We start from the raw sequence: 23,777 nt of genomic DNA on the forward strand, positions 1-23,777 counted from the left end.
CAGCACGACTGTTGATGGTTTATTACCAATAAAAATTTAAAGCAAAAGTAAGCGTATTTTAAGGGATTTGAGTTAAATTATTAATCTCGAATAATTTTGGTTTAAATTTCTTATAAATTGGTTACATAATCTTGTGAAGATTTCAACAAATAAAAATGTGGTCGGAAAAATGTTAGACAGCAATTGTTAATATATAGTTATTGCCTTTATTCACACTCAGTTCAATAACTGTGCCTTACCGAGGGAGGTACCAAGTCGATGGGTGACAATTGTTACCTCTGTAATCACAAACTGCTCTGGTCAATGGGTCACTGAATGCTTACTAGTATAAGTAGTCAAATGTTGTGTTGGCGTTAAGGAGTAAGGACTTACATTATATTAATTCTTCCATCGCATTAAACTTATTTTAGTGATCACAATGTAAATGTAAAAAAATATTTTTAATAGAAAAATGTTTAATTAAATATGCCTTAATCTTTACAATTCGAAATCTTAAATAATAATGTTTAGGTACAGATAGTACTATAACAAAATTGATAAATTTAAAATTTCCAATTTAAAAATAAATAATTATGAAATAAATAGTATTATGAATCAATTATTACATGAATTATAATATGATTTTAAGTTATATGTCCCAGAAAATTGTGGTCAACGGGGATCGGATGACATTACACGAATGAAGTTTTAGTAGTGAACACCACCATGTCCGTGATGATCTGAACCGTGATGACTGCCATGCTCTTTGTGTCCACCGTGGTGTTCATGTTCTTTGTGTTCAACATATTCTTCTTTATGCCCACCATATTCTCCTTTGTGTCCCTCAAAGTCATGTCCGCCATGTTCTTTGTGGTCACCGTGGTGTTCATGTCCTTTGTGTCCACCATATTCTTCTTTATGCCCACAATGTTCTTCTTTGTGGCCACCATATTCTTCTTTATGCCCGCCATGTTCTTCTTTATGTCCACCATATTTGTGTCCATCGTGTTCTTCTTTGTGTCCACCAAAGTCGTGTCCACCATATTTGTGTCCTTCATGTTCTTCTTTGTGCCCACCATATTTGTGTACATCATATTCTTCTTTATGTCCACCATGCTCTTCTTTGTGTCCACCATATTTATGTCCATCGTGTTCTTCTTTGTGTCCACCATATTTGTGTGCTTCGTGTTCTTCTTTGTGTCCACCTAAGTCGTATACATCATGTTCTTCTTTGTGACCACCAAAGTCGTGTCCACCATATTTGTGTCCACCGTGTTCTTCTTTGTGCTCTCCATATTTGTGTACATCGTGCTCTTCTTTATGTTCACCGTGCTTTTCTTGGTGTCCACCAAAATCATGTCCACCATACTTGTGTCCTTCATGTTCTTCTTTTGGTCCATCATATTTGTGTACATCATGTTCTTCTTTGTGTTTATCGTGTTCTTCTTCATGCCCTCCATGTTCTTCTTTGTGTCCATCATATTTATCTTTATGTCCACCATGTTCTTCTTGTTCTTGGTGTCCACCGCCGTATCCCGGTGCACCCAGTGAATATCCGACCAAAACCATAACTAATACAATTGACTATAAAAGATAAAAAATGTATTTAAACAACATATTTAATAGCCTTTTTTAAGTTTAATAGTTAATTGTTATACTAGTAAGTTATGATGTATATAGAAAATTATTGAAGTCATAAAATAGGTGTAGTGATACCTATTTATAGTACGTATATTATTCAGTGATATCAAAATATACGTTATTTTCTAAAATATAATTTAATAAAAAATGCATCGACGTGAAACAGTTACAACAGAAATTATGTAATAATACTTAATTATTATTGTTTTATGTTTGAAAATGAATTTACTGAATAAGTATATTTGTTAATGAAGATTTCAACAATAAAATATTAAATTACGTCGGGACTCAATATGAAGCAATACAAAAAATAACTGTTTTAATATTATTATTATTGAATATTAATTGACATAATATATATTATATATACTTAAAACATTTTTTTTTAGTTATCACGCAGAACTTTGGATACTATTTAATTTTAAAATTATGCTTATTCTCATTATAGCATATAATCATCTAAGTATAGTTTATATTACAGGGTAAAAGTATTTCACACAATGAAATTGCATCTTGTGCTCTTTAGCGCCTGTTGAATGTATGTTTCCGTCTGTAAGATTCATAAATACCCCCCTCCCCCCTCTCCTTCTCAGGAACTAATTGCCTGGTGTTACTTTCGAAAAGTGTATTGTTTTTAAAAAGAAAAACAATGCGTTGATACAAGTTATATGCACTTGACAGAATGTTAAGTGGAAAGAACCCTAGGGATATTATAGCTTTTCTTAAGTGTCATATCGCTCAACGACGAGGATCGTACAGAAAGAAAAATGATTCAAAACCTATGAATAAAAAATGGTACAGTTCTGATACATTAGGTGTTATGTGGGTCACTGTTATGGATTTGTTAAATTTGAATTTAATGATATAAAATTATTGAATACAAATAACGATTCTGAGTGAAGAGTCTGTCAGCTTATATTACCATGGTATATTTTATGATATTATTAGGTACTATTAAAGACATATTTTATTTTACTATTAGTAAAACAATGGATTGAATTAACTTCTGCGAAAACATTTCATTTTATATACTTTAAAAGTTTCAAGTATCCATGAATAATATTTCTAAATAATAACAAAATAATTAAAATCGTTACTCTCCGCTTAAATACCTATCTAAATGCGTACAAATTTGAACATTTAATAACTATCAAAAAATGTGCTTTTACATATTTTTAAGATTTTTGGGTAATGTAATGGATATTTCTACTAAAAATGTGGTTAAATAATTTTTGGATTGTTTGGATAGTGTTTGAAACACCCAAGAGAAACATTGTCTTAAATGTTCAATCAGAAGCTTTAAAAGTTTAACATTTTATAAATATTGAATTACAAAATAATTTGAAAACGTTGGTGATTATCATGAATTTTGTTGATATTTAATTTTATAAAAAAGAATTGTAAGTAATATGTATTTTTTATGTTTTTTAACTTCTACTGTAAGAAATTATGAGAAACTTTGTTTTTCATTTCCAAGCTGTCTTACCTAACAAAATGTAAATGTTTATAGTAAAAAATTAAAAAAAAAGATATTATCTTAATATGTCTATGAAATTACATCGTGTATAGGTAATGCTAATCTAATTAAAATTTGGTATCTTTTTTATGTGTTTTTGAATTACAACAAAATCATGTAATCGTTCCAAGAAAAATCGTTAGTATAAGGGGGAATATCTAACGTGGACAACATTCGACTTATAAAAAACTAATGTGAACTTTCAGTCATTTTTGTTTTAATTACACTAACAAAAACATATATAAGGAAACTGTTATTATATTTTCAAAATTATTAAAAGAGCAAACATTTATTTACGTACAATAATTAAAAAAAAAAAAATCTTATAGAAATTGAAATATCTTATGCCTATAAAAAGCTTACAAAGAGTCAAAATATTATGATAATTTTATAATGTAAAAAAATACTAATACAGACATTTTGTGAAAAAATCACGAATCCTCGATAATTTTTTGTTTGCACTAAATAAACAATTTTTTTAAAATTCACCCAAACAAGAGAAATGTATGTGGGGATACATACCGCGGGTGTGCGTTACCTTATCTCAACTACTGGTCGGAGTTCAGAAAGTACTCGATAACCGGTACTGCCGTCACGCCAACAAGGAGACACGGAACCCTATCACTCCCTTTCTCCCGAGCACCAAAAGTTATCCGCATCGCTGCTGTTACCGTCGCACTAATGTGTTATTTTGACGTACACATCACGATTAAGATTACAATAATAATTGTTGATAATAATAATTGTAATATGCAGCTTCTATTTTTTGGTGAACTCCAACACAAAGCGTAAAGTCCGACATTGGAAGTGTGCACAACATATTTTAGAAGTGTGTACTAATAAATAAGACAACTGTAACTGATATGATAGTATACACTATATATATAACAATTTTAAATTGTCGAATTTTAAAAAAACCGAAAACAGACGCTATCAAAAATGAATCAGTTATTTTTTTTTTAGTATTAGTTTTACTTAAAAAATCCCGTTTTCCCTTATTTTTTGTTGTTTTCCCCGAAGCCTTTGAAATTTGAGAAAAAACACAACATTATAAATTAATATAAATTCATCGCTTCGCTCAGAATCTGAAATTTTTAAAACATCATTTACTGATAGGCCAGATAACCCACATCAGAATATGACTTATAAGAAACTACAGAGATGTATTGAAAACTTTTTTTAGGCATTAGGACATTTTTTAAAAATAGTTTAATGCTATACAATAATTATTTATATTACAAATAATTAAGTATACAGAGTGGGACGAACAGACCTGACAAATTAAATTACTGTTATTTTAATCTATTTTTTTTTTAATACAGATACAAATTTTTATGGTAAAACATTAATTTAAGTTAAACTTTATTTTATAATTTTTTAAAATATCAAATTTTTTTTTTTTAACTTATTATTTTTTCAAAATATTATATTTAGGAATTTTCTGACATAAGTATATATTTTTAATTATTAACTATTCATATAATTTACACATATTTGTGTATATTTAACAGTCAAATTTCTTTTTTTATTTGTTATGTCTTTCTGTTACACTCTGCATTATGTATTATTAAAATCTATAATTCATATGGTATTAATCATTGTCTAAGAGTGTGCTTAAAATATAATCGAGTTCAATAGTATTTTGAATATAGATAGGTACTTATATATTTTCGCCTAAAATCATTTACGGTAACACGATTATTGGTTAGGGATACACGTCGCCTACACCGATATCATTTAATAGGTATTGTAAATTATAATTACCAGACGGTTCATGTTGGCGAATGAATACGTAGTGTATTTTCGCAAGACGAGTTCAGTGGACGTTGGAAGACTATTAGTAATCTTCTGGTTGCGACTGGGTTCATTCGTCGGACGTGCACCGTCTTATAAACTAGCAGGCCTGCAGACAGGATTTTCGCACGCGCAAGTATATTATGCATCATCTTAATATACGTATTATAAAATTTGTTTGGTATAATGATTTAATGCCAGGCCGAGATTATTCTAGTACGAAATACTCAGAGGCGTGACCTGCAGGAATTTTCAATTGGAAAGAGGAAGGGGTAGTGTTATAAGTAATAATAAATTTAAATAAGTCGTGTTGGTAATACCAAAGACAGAAAAAAAGGACAATGAGGGGATATAACCCCTAATCTCCCCTTAGGTACGCCACTGGTTATACCCCTACACAGTGCACCAAAACCGATAAATACGTTAAATGTACTTGCAAACTAAACACGATTCTGAGCTAAGACGTTACGCCATTCTAGTATACTTGTTAATCTAATTAAAAAAAAATAAAAATCCATGCATGTGCCTACTATGGATACAAATCTCCAGGTAATAATTTGAAGTTCATATTATAACAACAAGTCTCTATTATATTAAACGAATACATTTCGCGTACATGAAAAGAAATGTCGCTTTTTTATCCTTTTGAATTGATATGTCTTTAATAAATAGCACTTGAGTGGACTCTATATTACTGTTCATGTAACTTTTAAACCACTTGACAAAAGCTTATGAGTCAATGGGGGAATACAACACTCCCCCTATGGGCACTCCACTTGGTACCTTTACCTTTACAGTGCATCTAAACCGATAAATACGATATATATACTTATATTTTTATTATATAAATCGAAGTGGTGGTAATGATAATGAGTCTGTGATGGTTGCGACGGACATCACCAAAACTGATCAGTAGTTTTTATGTTGTGCAAAAACTGAAAGACGACAACATAGATACCTAAACAGGGTTGGGATTTTATAGCATTTGCATATTTTTTTATAAAAAATGTACTTTAGGAATAGCAGAGTTATCATCAAATTTGTTTTTGAATTTTAACCTAATTTTTTGTACAAATTGGCCGTATTTAAAAAAAAAAACATTTTAATCGTTGTTTAACTTTAAAAGTTAATATAAATTAAATAAGGACATTGACCGTGTCTATACGATGCTACGCGAGCAGCGACATCATCGAAGTGATGAAATAATACGAATTAAGTGCAATTTTAAGTGCTATAAAATCCCAACCAGGATGATCATTATATTATTGTTGTTATTTACACTTTGCTTTGCTTTTAATGGTTATAAATACTATTATAATAATAAATATTAAGGTAAATGGAAACATAATATTAATACATAGAATTGGTTGTGTTTTTGGTTTTTCCACCAGAAGGATAATGAGCGCACTCTTCCTCCCTCTCACTAATCCTCTCTCTGTTTTACTAACATACTCTCACGCTCTATGCAACTTTGTGGTGATAATTGATTCTGGTCGAAGCGGAAAATCATATTATACTAGCAGTATAATATATTATATTGTGTTTACAGTGGTGGACACTTTATGATTGACATCAAAAATCGAAATAAAAAATCAATTTTATCGCAATCATCATAATAAGTAGGCACCCACATAAAATATTATAATACACCTTAGAATTTAGATAATATACTTTTGATGGACTCGTGAAACGATAATTTGAAGCATAAGTTATTAGTGACAAGGCTCTGTATTAGACAAACAAAAACTGCATATGAACGACGAAAAATGTCTATTTGACATTATATAATAATATTATACAAGTATAAATCAATCAGTTACTAATGGCAAAACACGTAACGACTAACGGTTCGTCTTACGCATGCACACATCAACCTCAAGATCAAGCATCTAATATTCATCCAATATTATACATCCAACCATAGCTGTGGCGTATCTACCGGCGGTTATACCCCCCCCCCCTTCCTGGAGACAATATTTTGAACGCATTTTAACATGTATTTAATAATATGAATGTATAATATTTGTATACCAAAAATGTCTGTTAAAATCTATGATTTTAAAATAAATTCTGTGAAAAAATCATATAGATGCGCTACTGATCCATAGTATATGATCTAAATAATATACTAAGTATCGAAAAATATTTATAATATATTGTATTAATCATAATTTAACCTCTAACTTCATCGATTGTCCATTCGACGACCTTTGCAATATTTTCGTCAAAAAAACCGAGAATTTACACACGTTATGTAATTTATCACATGCATACATTATCACAAAACATACATGTACGCGTGAACAACAACATTCTTCGTAATAATAACGTAGCAATGTTTTTATACCGATATTATATAGTGCACTAATGAAGACTATAGGAAGGTGCATGGCTATTCAAATTGTTTTCGATCAATATATAGGTATAATAATTTACATTATTTTATAACTTCGTCGTTGACGCATATGTGCATAACACATTCCAGGTGGTAGAGCCACTGGCGTAACTATGAAGAGAGTGATGTATGTAATATATTATCACTCTCCATACTGTTCTTTTCTATATTTAATTATCGTTAGTACAAAACAACCTCCACAATAATTGTTTAAGAATATACATAATTAGTTTTAAGTCATCATCAGTTATACTCATTAGAGACTGTCTATAATATGGTGTCAACAAATTTGAAAATGTGAAAAAATATAATAATTTGAATTTCAGGACAACAATGGTGCCCTTTTGCTAAACTTATAGGATTTATCCAAATATAAAATATTTTCTAAAAATATTATGTACCTACACTTTCTGTATCGACAACTGTTTAAGAGAAATGAGTGAATTGTTTTTTTTTTCAGGATAGACATTTAGACTTATAAATGCTTAATTATTTAAGCTATACTTATGAAATACATGATATGCCATTATTGACAAATATCCATAAAACCCCTAAAAAAAGGTCCTATAGTTACGCCACACAGGGCTATACTTCTATAAAGGATTTAAACATAAATTTGACAAAAAAACAAAAATTAGGGGAATAGACTCTTAGCTCAGTCTAATGCATTTGAGTGTATTTCGAGTATTCCTTCCTCATTGTGGTCACTGTAATGCATGTATTAAATTTGAATTCAATAATAAATCTTTGCAAATGAAAAACGATCCGGAGAGGAGACAGTATTTTATTATTGCTTCTATTTCCAAGAATATATTTTATAATGTGTTAAAATGACTATAACTAGTTAATTTGTTTTTCTATAAGTAGTATAAATAAATGTTCAACTAATTTTTTGCCCAAAATAAACAACGAATACTTATTACTTATTAGGTATGTAGTAATAATTATTAGGTACTATATATGATGATAATTATTATAATATGTATTTGTTATATTATTATTATTATTATTATTATTATTATTTGTATCTGTCATTACGTTTTGAGTTTTTCTACTTCATCATCTTTTCTAGAAGGAAATTTAATGAGGTTGATACTTGGGGGAGGGGGAGGGTAGTTACCAGTAGTTTTCAAAAGCGTCAATAAAAACAAATACAAATTAAGGAAAAACTGAAATTTTTATGCAAGCCGATCTTCGAAAAATTCGATTTTGTTTTTTGGATGTAACTCTTAAAAAAAAACGGTGGATGCATGAAATTCTATTAAGTATTAAAGTATTTCGCAAACCTTATCTAATAAGTTATTCATCATCAATGTGTTCTGAGTATAATCAAAATAATATTATTTCTAATTATCTATAACCGACCATGTTTAAAAGAAGAAAAATTATTTTTCATAATTTCATTGGTATATTTCAAATTTGGAACCCTATATAAGTATTATAATATGTGATAAATGTAGCTGTTACATATTAAGTTTTCTATGAACAATCATGAATTGCAAAATTATTATTGCCACTATGCAGATAAATTCGTTAAGCAATGTGTTAAAAGTATGTGATTAAAAGTTTCAAACACCTAATATTGTGTACTTAACTTGCTTTATGTATTAAGTGCATTGCACACTCTTCAAAATTGGTTCCAGCACAAATACTGTCACCGGGCTTTATAGATTTATTTATATTTACGGTTTTGATGGCAACGATTTTATTTGTGTAGACGTCAGACGATGACGTACTCGTACTTTATACTATTTACAATCGTTACATTTTGTATCCAAAGAAACATAATATACTAATTGATATGATTGATTATGAATAATATTTATATTCAATAACTATAATAGTAATATTAACATATTAAATTACTAAAATACTGTTAGAATAATTCATACTATATAATATAGAATACATGTTGTATAATGAAGAACATTTTACTCCTCCGATGGTTCTAGAGACAAACTAGTTTATTAGGTATACAATATTAAACAGAATAATATAATTCATTAATCTGTTTATTGCATTGCTTATCTACTATGAAATAGGAACTTGTTTGCTTATATTTCCAATCTTTTTTGAATATTGATTTAATTGGAAAATCTATAACACTTCTTGGAATATTAATTGTTTAATGTAACCAAGTACACCAAGTACAAAAGCCACTTACTCGACTTGTTCGTAAATAAATTATTTATAGGAGAATAAATACAAAATGATCGATGGTTTATAACTTTTCATTTGACCACGATAAGAATCAAAAGACAAAATATACAAGAAGATGCAATAAAATCGAAAAGCCCCTGTAGGCAGCCATTACCTACAAGTGAGAAAATATTACGGTAAGAACCATATTTTTTAGGTTAGTATAATATAATAATATATCGATTAAGGTATTTATTTTTAAAAATGTTGCTTACAGTTTTAATATTTGTTTGACAAAACAATAGTTTTTGAATCAATCACGTAAATAACATAGCCTATTGCAGAAATACTTAATGTCCAAATATGTAGAGTAATATGCACTTATAAATTTATTATACTACGACCGTGCACAACGTACTCTCATCTAATGGTCTATGATCGTTATTTGTTCCGAACTATAAATTATTTAAATGAAAAAATACTTTAGTTTTTTATAGAAAAATGTTTAATTGTTTGAGTATAATCTTTACAATTCGAAATCTTATATAATAATGTATAGGTACAGTATTATGAACAAATTTACAATTTAGGTATAAATAATAATGAAATAAATTATGTTACGAGTCGACAACTGTATTAAAATACGACGTTTAAGTCATAAGTACGTGATGTAGTGGGATTTGGATGGCATTTACGATTGGCGATTGTGGTTTTAGTAATGGCCACTACCGTGTCCGTGGTGATTTGAACCATGTCCACCGTGTCCTTGATTGTTTGAACCGTGGTTACTGCCATATTGTTGTCCATGTCCATGGCTTCCACCTTGTCCCTGTTGTTGGTATTCACCATGTCCTTGGTTGCTACCATATCCTTGATTGCTACCATGTCCTTGGTTGCTACCGAATCCTTGGTTGCTACCATGTCCATGGCCGCTACCATGTCCCTGGCTGCTACCATGTCCTTGGTTGCTACCATATCCTTGGTTGCTACCATATCCTTGGTTGCTACCATGTCCTTGGTTGCTACCAAATCCTTGGCTTCCACTGCCACCATGACCACTCTGTTGGTATTCGCCTTGATTTCCACTATTTTGTGAACCACCACCATATCCCGGTTCACACAGTGAGTAACCGACCAATGCGATAACCAATACGATTGACTAGAAAAGACAATAAATACATTTAAATAACAAATTTAATAGTCAATCAATAGTAATAGTTGTACATTGTACACACATCTAAGTTATGAAATTTTTAATCAATTATTTACGTCATAGGATAGGTGTATTTGTACATATTTATGGTAGGTAAATTATTCAACGATATCAGAGTATAAACGTTGTTTTCTTAAATATAAGAAGGTTAATGAAAAATAAATCGCCGTGTAACAATACCATCAGAAGAGAGGAGATAATACTTTTTTTAATAATTAGAGAAAAAAAACATGCTCGGCATTGATGAAAATCAATGATGACTGTGGTAGTTGAATGAAAACAATAATAATATATGATGAGCCTTTAAATAAATTACCTTTGTATATGTTATATTATGGTGAAAGAAAAATTCTATAAGTTATTAAGCATTGACAAGAAATTGAATGCATCATATAATATTTAATTTTTTTAAAATTTTAAATCACAATAATAATATTAGAAGAATATTAAAAACTAAAACAAAATATTCATTCATATTATTATTTTTAAAAAAACGTTTGTTTCAGAATTAATTTGTTATTACAATTTAAAATAAGCTGTAAAATGTATAATAATTTTTGTGTTTTTCTAAAAATGAATTATTTTATGTCAAAATTCAATTAAATATTAAACTCATTATTAAATCATATATATTACGCACTCAAAAAGATTTATTTTTAGCTATCACACTGAACTTTGAATACAATTTTATTTTGAAATATTGAATTATTTTATTATTTTTATTATTATATACAATCATCTACGTAAAATATGTATTAAAAACTAAAAATCTTTCGCGTAGGTAATGAAATAACTATAATAAAACTGCAAAATCGTGCCTGGTATACAATTTTTTTAAGTAATTTTCTTTCGCAGTCACAATTTTAATTTGTGTTTCAAAAGAATATCAAAACGTAGGTACAAAGCTGAAATGGTCGAGGAAACAGATTGTTTATTTGTGGCTTGCATGGTTGTTCGATGAGTGAGTAGTACATGATTTAAGTTTAACTGACGAGGTATCAAGCTCGGCGACGAGAACAAAATAAAAAATTATTCAAAACATTTAAATATAAAAATATTAAAAACATATTCGTTAGGTAACCCACATCCGAACAATATGACTGGTACAGGAGACTGCAGAGAAATATTGAAAACTACGTTAAAGACAGTAACTAGATTCTTAAAATATTTCATGCTATGCATTAAATATTTAAATAAAAATATTCAAAGCATTATAGTACGGGTACTACAATGCGTATGTATTATTAAAATGTATGATTTTTATTGTACTGAACACTGTATAGGAACGAGCTTAAAAGATAATCGTGTGGGAACAATAATATTTTGAATGAACTCGGATATTTTCACCGAAAATCGTAACAGACTTGGTACAAACACGGTTCTAAATAAACGCTGCTTGTATAACGATATAATTTATAATAAGTAGGTATTATAATAATAATTACCAGACGATTCATGTTGATGAGTGAGCGTGTAGTGTTTCTTCACAAGACGAGTTTAGCGGACGTTGGAAGACTGTTAGTAATCTTCGGGTTGAGACTGCGAACATTCGTCGGCCGAGCACTGTCTTATAAACGATGTCTGCGGACGGGCTTTTCGCACGCGCTAGTATATGCATACACGCACATATATATATATATATATATTATTATAAAATATATTGTATATCATGATTTAATGACCGGCCGAGGTTAATCTAGTACGGAATACGCCTACAATGCATCCGAACCTTTTTTTTGCAATAAATGTATACGTATTTTCACTACATAAATCGTGGCCGTGGTAGTGATATGATGACGAGACGGTGGTGGCGGTGGTGGTTGCGGCAGTATCACTAAAACTGGTCAGCAGTTGTTATATGTTATGCAAAGACGACGATGATAATATTACTATCGTTGTTATTCACAAGTTGTTTTGTTATTTATGGTTGTTATTATCATAATATATATTAATATAATATTATATTAATTTATCTCCTGGCTCATGCGTGTGTATACGGGGTATACGCGTATTTTTCGGTTTTTCCGTCAGACTGATAGCAATAGCCCTCTCCCTCGCTATCCCTCTCTCTCTCTCCCTCGGCCGAAAGGTCAAAGGTCGAAGATCCGTAGTGATAATTGATTCAGGTCGAGGCGAAAAAGCATATTATACGAGTAATGCATAATTACAATGGGTTCATAGTATAATACATATTATTGTATATACGGTGGTGGGCGATTGAGATCAAAAACAGAAACAAAAAATAAATTGTATCGCAATCATTATAATAGTATAGGTACTAGGTACATATTTTAAATTAATATATTATCGGAAAATAGTAAAACATTATTGTATTAATCTTACTTTAACCCCTCACTTCATCGTCTAACCATCAACCATCCAGCGACCTTCGCGATATTTTTCGGCGAAAAAAATAAATGAGAATTTACCCATATATAATTTATTACGTACATTTATCATCATAAGACTTACATCCGCGTGTGAACAACAACAGTCGTAATAATAATCGTTAAGTACGATAATAAAGATTAAAAACTATAGTATAACATGCAGGTAACTATATAATAGTTAACCGGATTTTTTTTTTTGAATCTATATCTATAAAAATGTTAATTATTTTATATCCCGTCGTTGATTCAAACACATCCAGCGGTATTGCATGGGATCAACTTGATACAATTTTCCCCAGAAACCACCTTCAGAATTGAAGTTTGAAGCATTTTCACTACTCTAAAATGTGGATGATAAATTTTTTTTTTTTTAAACATCCATAACTGTACCTAAATCCAATACATTCATCGATTCATAAAATGTATGTCTATAGAATGTAGAACATTGGCAAATGGAAATTAGGTTATTTTGTTTTTTAACGTCTTCTATAGCTTAAAAATCAAGTTTTAGTATGAAGGAGGGTTTTTTGTGTCAGTGGCGTTATATTAATAATAATAATAATAATAATAAAAATTACAGTTACAAAATTGTATACACAACACTTATAAATACCACCTGGACTGATTATGTTTCATTTAAAATATTTATATTTTTCAAAAACTATTTAATAGGTTTTAACAATGAGGTTATTAGTCGGTTAAAATGTATAATATAATAATATATTAAAGACTTATTCACTTCGTCGTTCGTGCGTCATTTGGTGGTTGCACTCATTTAGCTAATGTGTTTTTCATGTACAAACCTAAAATATAGTGCCCATTAAAATTGTCACTGACAAATTTTGATATCGTAGAATATTTTTCAATACTAATATAATAAATGAATATTATATATTATTGAGTTATAGAATACAGATATACATATTACATGACACACAGTATTTTTTTAATAAGTGAACTCAGGTAAATGGTATTGTAACACATTTTTCTATTTCCTCTATTTTGTTTTACTTTAAAGTTGCCTTTACATCGTGTCTTCTATAATTTGTTGTGTTTTTTATTTGATCACATTACCTTGGAAGACATAATTAGAACTTAAATTGATGTTAGCTATTGTAATCTTTTTCATATTTTTAACATTTTAATTGTAATAATAATTGATAACCATTTGACCATTGTAGTTAGATATCGATAATATATCACTGAGATTTTAATATGAAGTGTTAAATAATGGAATTTAAAATTTATTTAACATAATAGAATTTTACACTAGTGTAAAAACAGCACTATTATAATTTTGAAATCACTATCAACATTGATTTTTTTTCAAATGGTCTTCTATATTTTGAACTTCACGACGAGATGCCGAATAGGCACATCCTAAATATTTAAAATTTATACCTACACAGCCTTATTTATGCAAACTCTATTTTTAAAATGTTATTATTCAACAAGTGTCATGTGCCCTTAAAAACTTATTTTTTCAAAATATAATACCTCTTTTCTACTTTAAAATTTAAATAGTTAAACAGGTTACTTTTTATTCATATCTAAATCAAAATTCGAACTTGTAGTTTCTGAGTTGTGTAACTTATATTGTACCTACTAAATAATATTAATAGGTATATCTCTAAATAATGATTTTACACTAAATGCCAAATAGATTTGTGGTGTAATATTGAAATAGCAACCTACCTAGAACTTATAATACTCGGGACAATTTTTACAAATTATAAAATTTTAATAAATTATTATTAATTAGTCATTTTACACACTATTTTTTTTTTAAACCATAATCACTTATATTTTTAAAACATATTATCCTCAGTAGGTATTTAAACTTAAATAATTCAATAACTACTCGTTTAAATTTTTATTTAAATAATAATGTTACGGTAAATTATGTTAAACGGCGAATAATGTTATATACCGGTTATTAACCTTGGTAACCATCATTATCATATTAAGTCGGATAGTGTCGTATCATTTAACTTATTTTACTCAAAATATGCAAAAAAAAAAATATATAAAACTATTGCAAAAAAAAACTTGTTTTAATTATTATCAGAACAGAATATTTATAAAAAAAAAAAAAAAACAATATTATTTATTTTGACATGAAGTGCTTCCATAGCATTTACTGTTACAAATTATTGAAGCCCCGAGGCTAGAACAACTACTTCTGTTGTTGCATCCCATCTTGCAATCTCAACGTTGGTTTTTCTGGTAATCCATAACACAAAAGCTATAGTAATAATTACCATACGTGCAAGGTTACAATTTGTCACATTTCTTCCTCATCAATATAATACAATTTATCTTATGTACCCGTAAATTATAATAATATCAGAGAGCTTATAAAAAATAAGTAGAATATAAGAAAATAAAGATATTTAAATATATCCATCGGATATCGAGCGGCAATACGATTCAATCGAATTACAAAAGATAATACAAATGTGATAATCAAAGCAGAATAAAATACCTACATTTGAAAATTTAGCACTGGAGTAAACTTAAAAATAAAAAAATTTGAATTTGAATAAATAAATTATTGATGTGGAAATGGGGGAGCATGCTTGGTGAATCACCCTGAGCACATAATGCGCAGATGGGGAGGTCTTGAAAATGTTCACTGAAATATGTAAGTATGTCATACAACTATAGGATAATATTATATACGCCCTATATAATTCCTACACAAATGTATGAAGTCCTGTTTTCTGTATTATTACATCGTTAACACGAACGATAATAATTTTATATGAGTATTATACCACGCTAATATGATTTATGATAGGATTATTATTTAGTATTTAATCCATCTAGAATTGATTGTCAGTGTTGTTATTTATAATTAGAAATACAAAAATGCAGTAATGCAAAAATTACCAAATTAGGTAGGTATAATAATTTGTTGTATTTCACAATATATGTATGTGTTTATCGATAGTTGAAAACAAATAATCACAATAACTAATTAATTAGCAATTGCATTTGTTATAGCATATTTTGTCCAATGTAAGCTGAGTCTGCCAATTGATGATTCGCCAATCAATAAATGTAATTTTTTTTTTTGTTACACAACTTAACAACTAATTTAAGATAATAATATAGAAATAGGTATACCTATAATTATAATATTAATGAATATTTTTATAAGAGTTATGTTTTGAACTGTTGTGTGAACCAACCTTATACACCCGCCTTGACGTTATTATTATAATTATTATTTTTACTACAACAAAACGAATTTGTATAAATCGTGTCACGGTGTCTGCACTCAGTAATATTGAATCCGATACCAGCCGTTCATGAGGAGTCAACATAAGTCATTCCCAATTTCTAAGCTCATGTGTGCGTATCGTATGAAAGGATGCGAAATGATCATTATTTAGTGTGTCACTACTGTTGAAAAGGTAACGAGACGCTTCTATGTGAAAATGGTCAATTCTAAGGTCAATTTCATTTTTACTTTAAAGTGAACTCGTATATATTTTCTTACTTCTTAGGTATCTCACTACTAGTTTTGAAAATACAAATCGTAATATTTTCGTTTAAAAAAAACTGGTAGGTGTAGAATTTTTTAAATATTTTTAATTTTTAAATTCAATCGATTCATTTTTTTTCAATTCAGCCACACACTACTGTGTACTGTACTCAGATCTAAAAGCATTTTTTAATTTCTTTCGAGTCGTCTTTTAGAAGTGAAATATATCTTTCCGTGAAATATTTTTAATTCATGAGTCAGTTATTTATTTTAGTAGATTTTTGTTTTATTTTTTAATGTGACATATTGTTTTGAAAGTCATTAAATAAGTCAAATAATGAATTACTTATTAGTTATTATACTGTAAATTTCGTTTAAATAAAACTCTGATAGCATTTATTTCGGCACGCTAGTTTCAGTGTCGTCTTTGTGTTGATCTATGTATAATAGATATTAAATTTCGTAGTGGATAGACGTGTAAATATAATTAATTCGTTCTGAATAACTATGCCTACCTTAAAAGTATCGTTATTTTTTTAAATAGTTTCTAGTACAAATTGTATGAATAAAAATCGAATGAGAATAATAATAAAAATATGTTATGATTAATACCTACCAGACAAATTTCCTAATCATATTATCATGATGACGCCATACCAAGGTTTCATGTTCGTAATCTTATTATCATCTATACTGAGCATCAACAAGTTTACGCTGATAAATTATCGATTATATTTTTAAAAGATTTCAGAAGCACTTGAAAAAAAAATAGCAACTACCAATAATTATGAAAATAATAGAAAAATATTTCCGAGATTAATTTATTAATCTTATTTTTTAATCTAATTGATTATAATGTTATTGTGTTTATATAACACATCATATAAATCAATATAGTAAAACGTGATTCTAGAGAGTAAACACTCGTATTTTTAACAAGTACCTATAACATTTGTCATTTGTAGAATTATATTTTACACACAATATAAGGAGTTCAGTGAACAAACATTTTGTGTGTTCCCTGCCATTGTGCTACTTCACACCGCTCATCAATCATCAAAACTATAAATATTATAACTAGTTATTGATTAATTAGCTACTCGTTCAAAATTTAATTTTCGTGACCATCAACTTTCAAAAAAATATTATTATTCAGAATATGAAATACTAAAAATGTATTTCTAACATCTAAAATTCACATAAGTAAAAACATAAAAAAAAATTGTAAGAATTATTATGTTTTGTAATAATTTGAAGTTGTTTAAAATAGTTCAACCAAAAACAATAATGCTTTTTGAGAAAATAAGTATTTCCCGTAACAGTGCCACCCTGCAGTATTTCGATAAAACATGTATTATAATCCATAACTTTTTATCAAATATTACTAAGGGATATATGATAGGATTTAAAAGAAAACTGTATTTATCTTAAAATGTAATTTAACCATAATAATACCATGCTGGTAGCTGAGTAGTAGATGGTTCTTTTGCTTGAAAGACTACAGTTTATTTAACCAAACCAAACTTCTTAATTTTGGATTATTATTATATTAGGTTCTGAGAAGAGCAATGAATAGATTGGTTTTACAATTATATGTGTTTTTTTTTATTTTTTGTGTCTGTGTACAGTGTAAAATATGATTAGTAGGAAGTCGAAATAATGCATTGATTTTCTACTTCATTTTCACTTTTTTTCTGTTGGGAAAGTTTAATAGTTTTAACAAAATTGATAATGTCAAAAAGTTTTAAAAAAAATCAGTTTTTGTTTTTTGGTGTAACCTAAAAACCTATAAACTTTAATACTTAAAATCTTCACTGAATGTTTGTATTACCATTTTATTTATACTCAAGATAAAATTTTCAAAAAATTTCGATTTGTTTTGTGCTATTTATAGACATTTTTAATAATCAATTTAGTTTTTTTCGTTGGGCAAAATAGTTTGAACATAATATAATACAACATTTCTCATATAAGTTGTTATAATAGCAGTTAAAAAATTTAAGATATAAAGGCACAATTTTTTATTAAAATAAAAAATTCTGTACTTTTCTAAATTAAGAAAAAAAGAAAACTTTTATGTAAATCTAGTTTTTGACAAAATCATTTGCTCTACTCAAAAAACGAATAACCGTATGTACTTGAAATTTTTACCGAACTTTTATTTTAACATTTTCTATTCAACATGACAACGTTTTTAAAATATTGATAGTTTTGATTTTTTTTCTATAAATATCATTAAAAAATGTTTCCTTGATCAAAAAGTTTGAAAATTAAATACAATGATCCTCCTAAGATATATTATATACAGCCATTTAAAAAAATTAATCACAGATAGGAACGATTTTTTTGTACGATTAGAATTTTATATTCAAATATTGACAAAACTCGTTAAAATCAGGAAAATTTGAAAATTATTTGGTTGTAAAAAATGTATTCAAATGTTTAAGCTACGACTCGAAAATGTAATACTATGTTTATCATAAATAATTCATACTGTAACTAAAAAATCTAAATAATATAGAACCACAATTCTTTTGGTAGACATTTTAAATCTAAATTTGTAGAAAATTAGATAATATATAAACAAAGAATAACGATTTTAATTTTTTTTTTGTAAATACAAAATATAAACTAAACAATATTGTTCTGAAGATTTGAATTTTAGTATAATTAAACTTCATAATTTTATATACCTACACAATATCATAATGACAATTGACAATTATTTAAAAACATTTACATTCATTTCATGCAATTGACTAAATATGATATTACAAACCTATTCACACCGTTCTGTGGTTGTCGGACAAGGAAAACCTTTCAAACAACCATATCGTTACTAGTTGTCTAAAATACGCCGAAGCACGGAAAATATTTACCAACGCGACTTCTCTGAACGAAGAAAACACCGAAGCAATAAACAAATTTTTCTATGCCATAAATTTAAGTAATAAATTATAAACATCGACAAATATTTCATTCTGTTTCTCTAAACCTGATTTGATTTTGATTTTTTTTTTCTCTTTACGTTGTACAATTGTAGGGTAATAACCAATAATGTTGGCACCTTACTTTAAATAAAATAATAATTATGTATTGGGTACTATAACAATTAATGAACATTAATAATATAAAAAATGAATTGTTCTGGAGAAAATTAATTTAACTTACCGTATTACAAATAGTAAAATTAAAATATTAAAATATACTAAGTAATTAAGGCTGAAGGTCTTCGTTCAGAATCGTTTTACGTATTCAATGATTTATCATTGAATTCTAATTCTACACATACGTACATTACAATAACTTACCGACTCAATTACTAGGTACAGTAGAGCTGTTACATACTTCATCTCCACTTTTTTTGTTTACACGTTCTAAAATAGGTTTTCTAATGAAACTTAGACATTAGCTTTGGTTAAATAAGTACGTCAAATTTGAAATCGTTTCACCAAGCTAACTTGATCACAACCAAATTTTTAATAATATATAATTATTATATGCGTTATGATATACTTATGACAAGCATAAAAATGTAATCATAATAGTTATATTTGTATTTTATTAATTCTTTATTTATTTAGATATTTATCATTACATCATTTGAATGATAATTTTTATTTAATATATATTTTGTATTTAATACAGTCAAAAATCATTAAAATGTTCAATATAAATTTATAATACTTAATGTAATATATTATTTTTATTAATACCTAAAATACTAAAAACCAGCCTTGTTATAATCTATTCGATTATAGGTACGTATTTTAATACTTTATTTGTACTATAATATAATTTTGTATACATTAAAAATGAAGTGTTCAAATGCAGTTTTTGAATAAGTTTTTTTATATTCTTTATTAATGTAAAAGAACTTTATGTTTATCTTAAGACGAGGATAATAATTTGTTTTTTATGAAGAGAAAGTTTGTAACTGTAAAAATAGATTTCTTTCCAAATAGTTTGGTCTTTTTTATTTTTAACACCGAAAACAAAAAAAGCTCAAACGTTTTCGTGTAATTACTTGACACAAAGTTTCATCAACCGTGTAATATATGAACATGCAATTCTTGTACGAGTTAAAAACTCATTAATTTTTTACGAAATCTATTAAACACAACTCATAAGTTTATTCAGAAGTTAATTGAGTAATATTTAACTCAAAAACTAGACATTATCAAAAAATAAAATCATTTGAACTCATATAATGGCACGATAAAATCCATAACTTATCTAATAAACATGAATATTTTTAGATTCTAGTAGATTAAGATTAAAACCTACATAACCATTAGTATACAATATTTTAGTGTTTTCCATATTCTCGATAAGAGTATATAAAAAATAAAAACAAAGAGACATCGTAAACGTTAATATAAATGTATAAATAAGGTGTTGATTATAATACTAAATGATCGTATACAAAAAAAAGAACAAAGAGTGGTAAGAACAGTATATGAATTAAAGTCAAAAAAAAAACAATAATCCATAAAAAAAAATAGTAAAGAAATTAAATAAATATAAAATAACTGTAAGACGAAAATTACAACTACAGTGCTTTTATGATAATATTTGCTAAGATTGACACTTTTAATAGTTTTTGGTAGAAAGTCTTATAATGCAATATTTTTGTATTTAAAATAGTTGTACCTAATAAACTTTCTGGAATTTTTTATTATATAAAATAACATAAATGGTGTGGAATATGCACGTTGCACGTGTTTGGTATGCCGTATTAGATGTGTTTTTCACTTTCAGATTTTACGCTTCTTAAATTAAACGATCCTCTCCTAATGTCTCGCAATACCAAATCCACTATGCATACTTCTTCATCTTTGGGTACCATTGATCCTCGGGCCCGCCTCTTAACATTTGAGACGCCCTTCTCATTTTCCAATTTAACGGCGAGTATTTTATTCTTTTCCTCTTGAATTCTGCGATTTGTATTTTCCTATTGTAAGCAAAGAAAAAAATTGTATTAAGCAAAGTCGGTAGGTACACAGGTATTCAAAAAGTTTCCATACTTTTTGAAAACTTATTGAATCATTACTATTTTATCTCTTAAACAATCAACAATAATTTGTTAAGTGGCAAACATCATAAAAACCATTCAATTGTTTTCATAAAAAAAGCAATTTGTTATACTGTGAATGATGAGTGATGACTGATGACGATTAGATCTCAAACTATAAGGTCCGTTACATATATTACAACATCCTATACTCAACAGACAATAGTATAATAGTCTTCCGAAGGACTACTGTCCGTTCACATTGCGTTTTATCGAGTACACGATAAGCTACCTAACTAATTAAGTGATTTCGAACATTATATAATATTAAAGATGACCTTACCTTAGCAACCACGTCAATTCGCTCGAAGAAATTTCCCAACAAAGCAAAGCATTCTTCGATTTTAAATTTATTTATGTCCTCGCCGAAGTGGACAGCTACTCTTTGAATTACCTCCGTTGCACTTTTATACTCCTTATTTAAATTTTCAATATCAATGACAGCTTGTTTCATAAAATCTAAACATTTTAAAAACATTTAATTTAATTGATATACATAAACATACTACTCTGTTCATCAAGAAAATTCAAAATGCGTTGTACCCCGGCCATGGCACCAAAAGTAGACTGATACATCTATTATTCGGGTCTCAGCGGATGGGCAAAGTAACCAGCATTAACCAATTCTCTTCGTGAACGGAGTACACACATATGTTTACTCCGAGTGAATAAAACCGTTTAAAATATATAATTTTCAAGATTATTTTTCTTTTACTGCATATCCCAACTATAAATAATTTAATAATAATGACTCGACAGTCACGCGAAGTCACCCGCTGGCGTTTCATTGTATGACAAGATGTATTATACTTTTGTTGGCGTTTATGTACAAAATTCGTAGCACGAGACTTTATAAGGGATTCAATATAGGCAATTTACTCGACATTTTGTAAAAATCACAATTTACACAACTGTACTTGCCTGAGAATTGAGCAGATATCTGTTTTTTCGTTTGTTTCGACAACTCTAAATGCAACCTCCTGATCTGTTTTGTTTTGATGTTGATTTCGTCTTCCAACGACAAAAAAGATATCCTATGATATTGGATACAAAACAGAAACAAATAAATAAACTAAAACCGTGTTTGCGCATCGCACTTCAATTGTGCACAGTACACCGTTGTTATTGTTATTACCTGGAGAGATTCCTGAGCGCCGCAGTGTACTTAGTGAAACTCAGTATATCATCCATATTGTTCGTCTGCGCCACTTCGACAACGAAATGGAGGAAAGTAACTCTAGGTTTGTTGGCTCTGGTATCGAGCAATTTGGGCAGCGTGTCCAATGTGAACCCGCTCGCGTTGCCGGCATAGCTTCCCTGAAAAAATAAAACGTTGTGAACAAGCGAAAAGTAACAAAAACATGAGTGTGTGGTAATACTGGAGATTAAAGCATTTTATTCAACGCAAAACGTATTCGAATAATCATCAGTTATTATATTTTATAAATATATTAGAATGTTCTGAGAAAAATATTTTAAGTACCTATTTATTTTATTGGTAGTCATGTTTAAAAATTATTCAAATTATTATTGTTGAAAACTATACAAATAATATTAAATGTAAAAAATTTCCTTAGACTACATAATATTCTTCAAATAATTATCTAGATAAAATGTTGATCAATCCTATATACTATATGTAAAATAAACTTGGAAAAGTAACTATAATTATCAAGGTACGTAATATATAAATATAGTTGAATCAAATAAATAATAAGATAATCGATACTCTATAATAATAATATTATAATATTGCACTAGCAACGGATGCATAAAATAAACTTGATCAAATATTTTAAAGTTAATACTTTTTTTGGACAGTGAAATCTATAATTATAGTTTAGTAGGCACTCTGTCCAAACTATTATTTAACTTAATATGTTAATATCAGAATTAATATTTAAAAGAATTTTAGTAAAAAGTTTTATTAACAAATATAAATTGTTTGCAAAAGTATCTTTTTAATCTATTTATAGATACATAAGAAAATATTTTACAAAGTTTGTGGGTATTGTAATTAGGGATTCGAACAACTTAAAATTCCCATACTTGAAATAATAATAATTTTGTTTTTAATCATTCAATCTTATACTATTATTAATATTATTATAATTTGGTTTCAAACATGGTTGGTTTATAATTTTAT

General features: G+C 28.0%; 2 protein-coding genes across 7 annotated transcripts in view; both read right to left on the minus strand.

Moving 5' to 3' along the window:
• Positions 1-421: 421 nt before the first annotated feature.
• On the minus strand, positions 422-12,271 carry LOC111039759 (hornerin-like). The gene is given in 4 exon segments (XM_022323378.1): positions 422-1,563; positions 4,901-5,022; positions 10,167-10,623; positions 12,123-12,271. Coding segments are annotated over 4 exon segments (1,467 nt in total). The 5' UTR covers positions 12,135-12,271; the 3' UTR covers positions 422-687.
• Positions 12,272-20,391: 8,120 nt separating this feature from the next.
• LOC111039752 (inverted formin-2-like) overlaps positions 20,392-23,777 on the minus strand; it is a 55,749-nt gene continuing 52,363 nt past the window's right edge. For all 6 annotated transcript variants that reach the window (XM_022323363.1, XM_022323360.1, XM_022323362.1 and 3 more), the window contains 4 exons: positions 22,767-22,948; positions 22,553-22,665; positions 21,915-22,090; positions 20,392-21,511 (listed from right to left, as the gene is read on the minus strand). In XM_022323363.1, coding sequence (XP_022179055.1) covers positions 21,296-21,511; positions 21,915-22,090; positions 22,553-22,665; positions 22,767-22,948 — 687 coding nt within the window. In that variant the 3' untranslated portion in view covers positions 20,392-21,295. The remainder of the gene's footprint in view (positions 21,512-21,914; positions 22,091-22,552; positions 22,666-22,766; positions 22,949-23,777) is intronic.

Source organism: Myzus persicae, unplaced genomic scaffold (genome assembly GCF_001856785.1).
Source record: "Myzus persicae strain clone G006 unplaced genomic scaffold, MPER_G0061.0, whole genome shotgun sequence".
NCBI lineage: Eukaryota > Metazoa > Arthropoda > Insecta > Hemiptera > Aphididae > Myzus > Myzus persicae.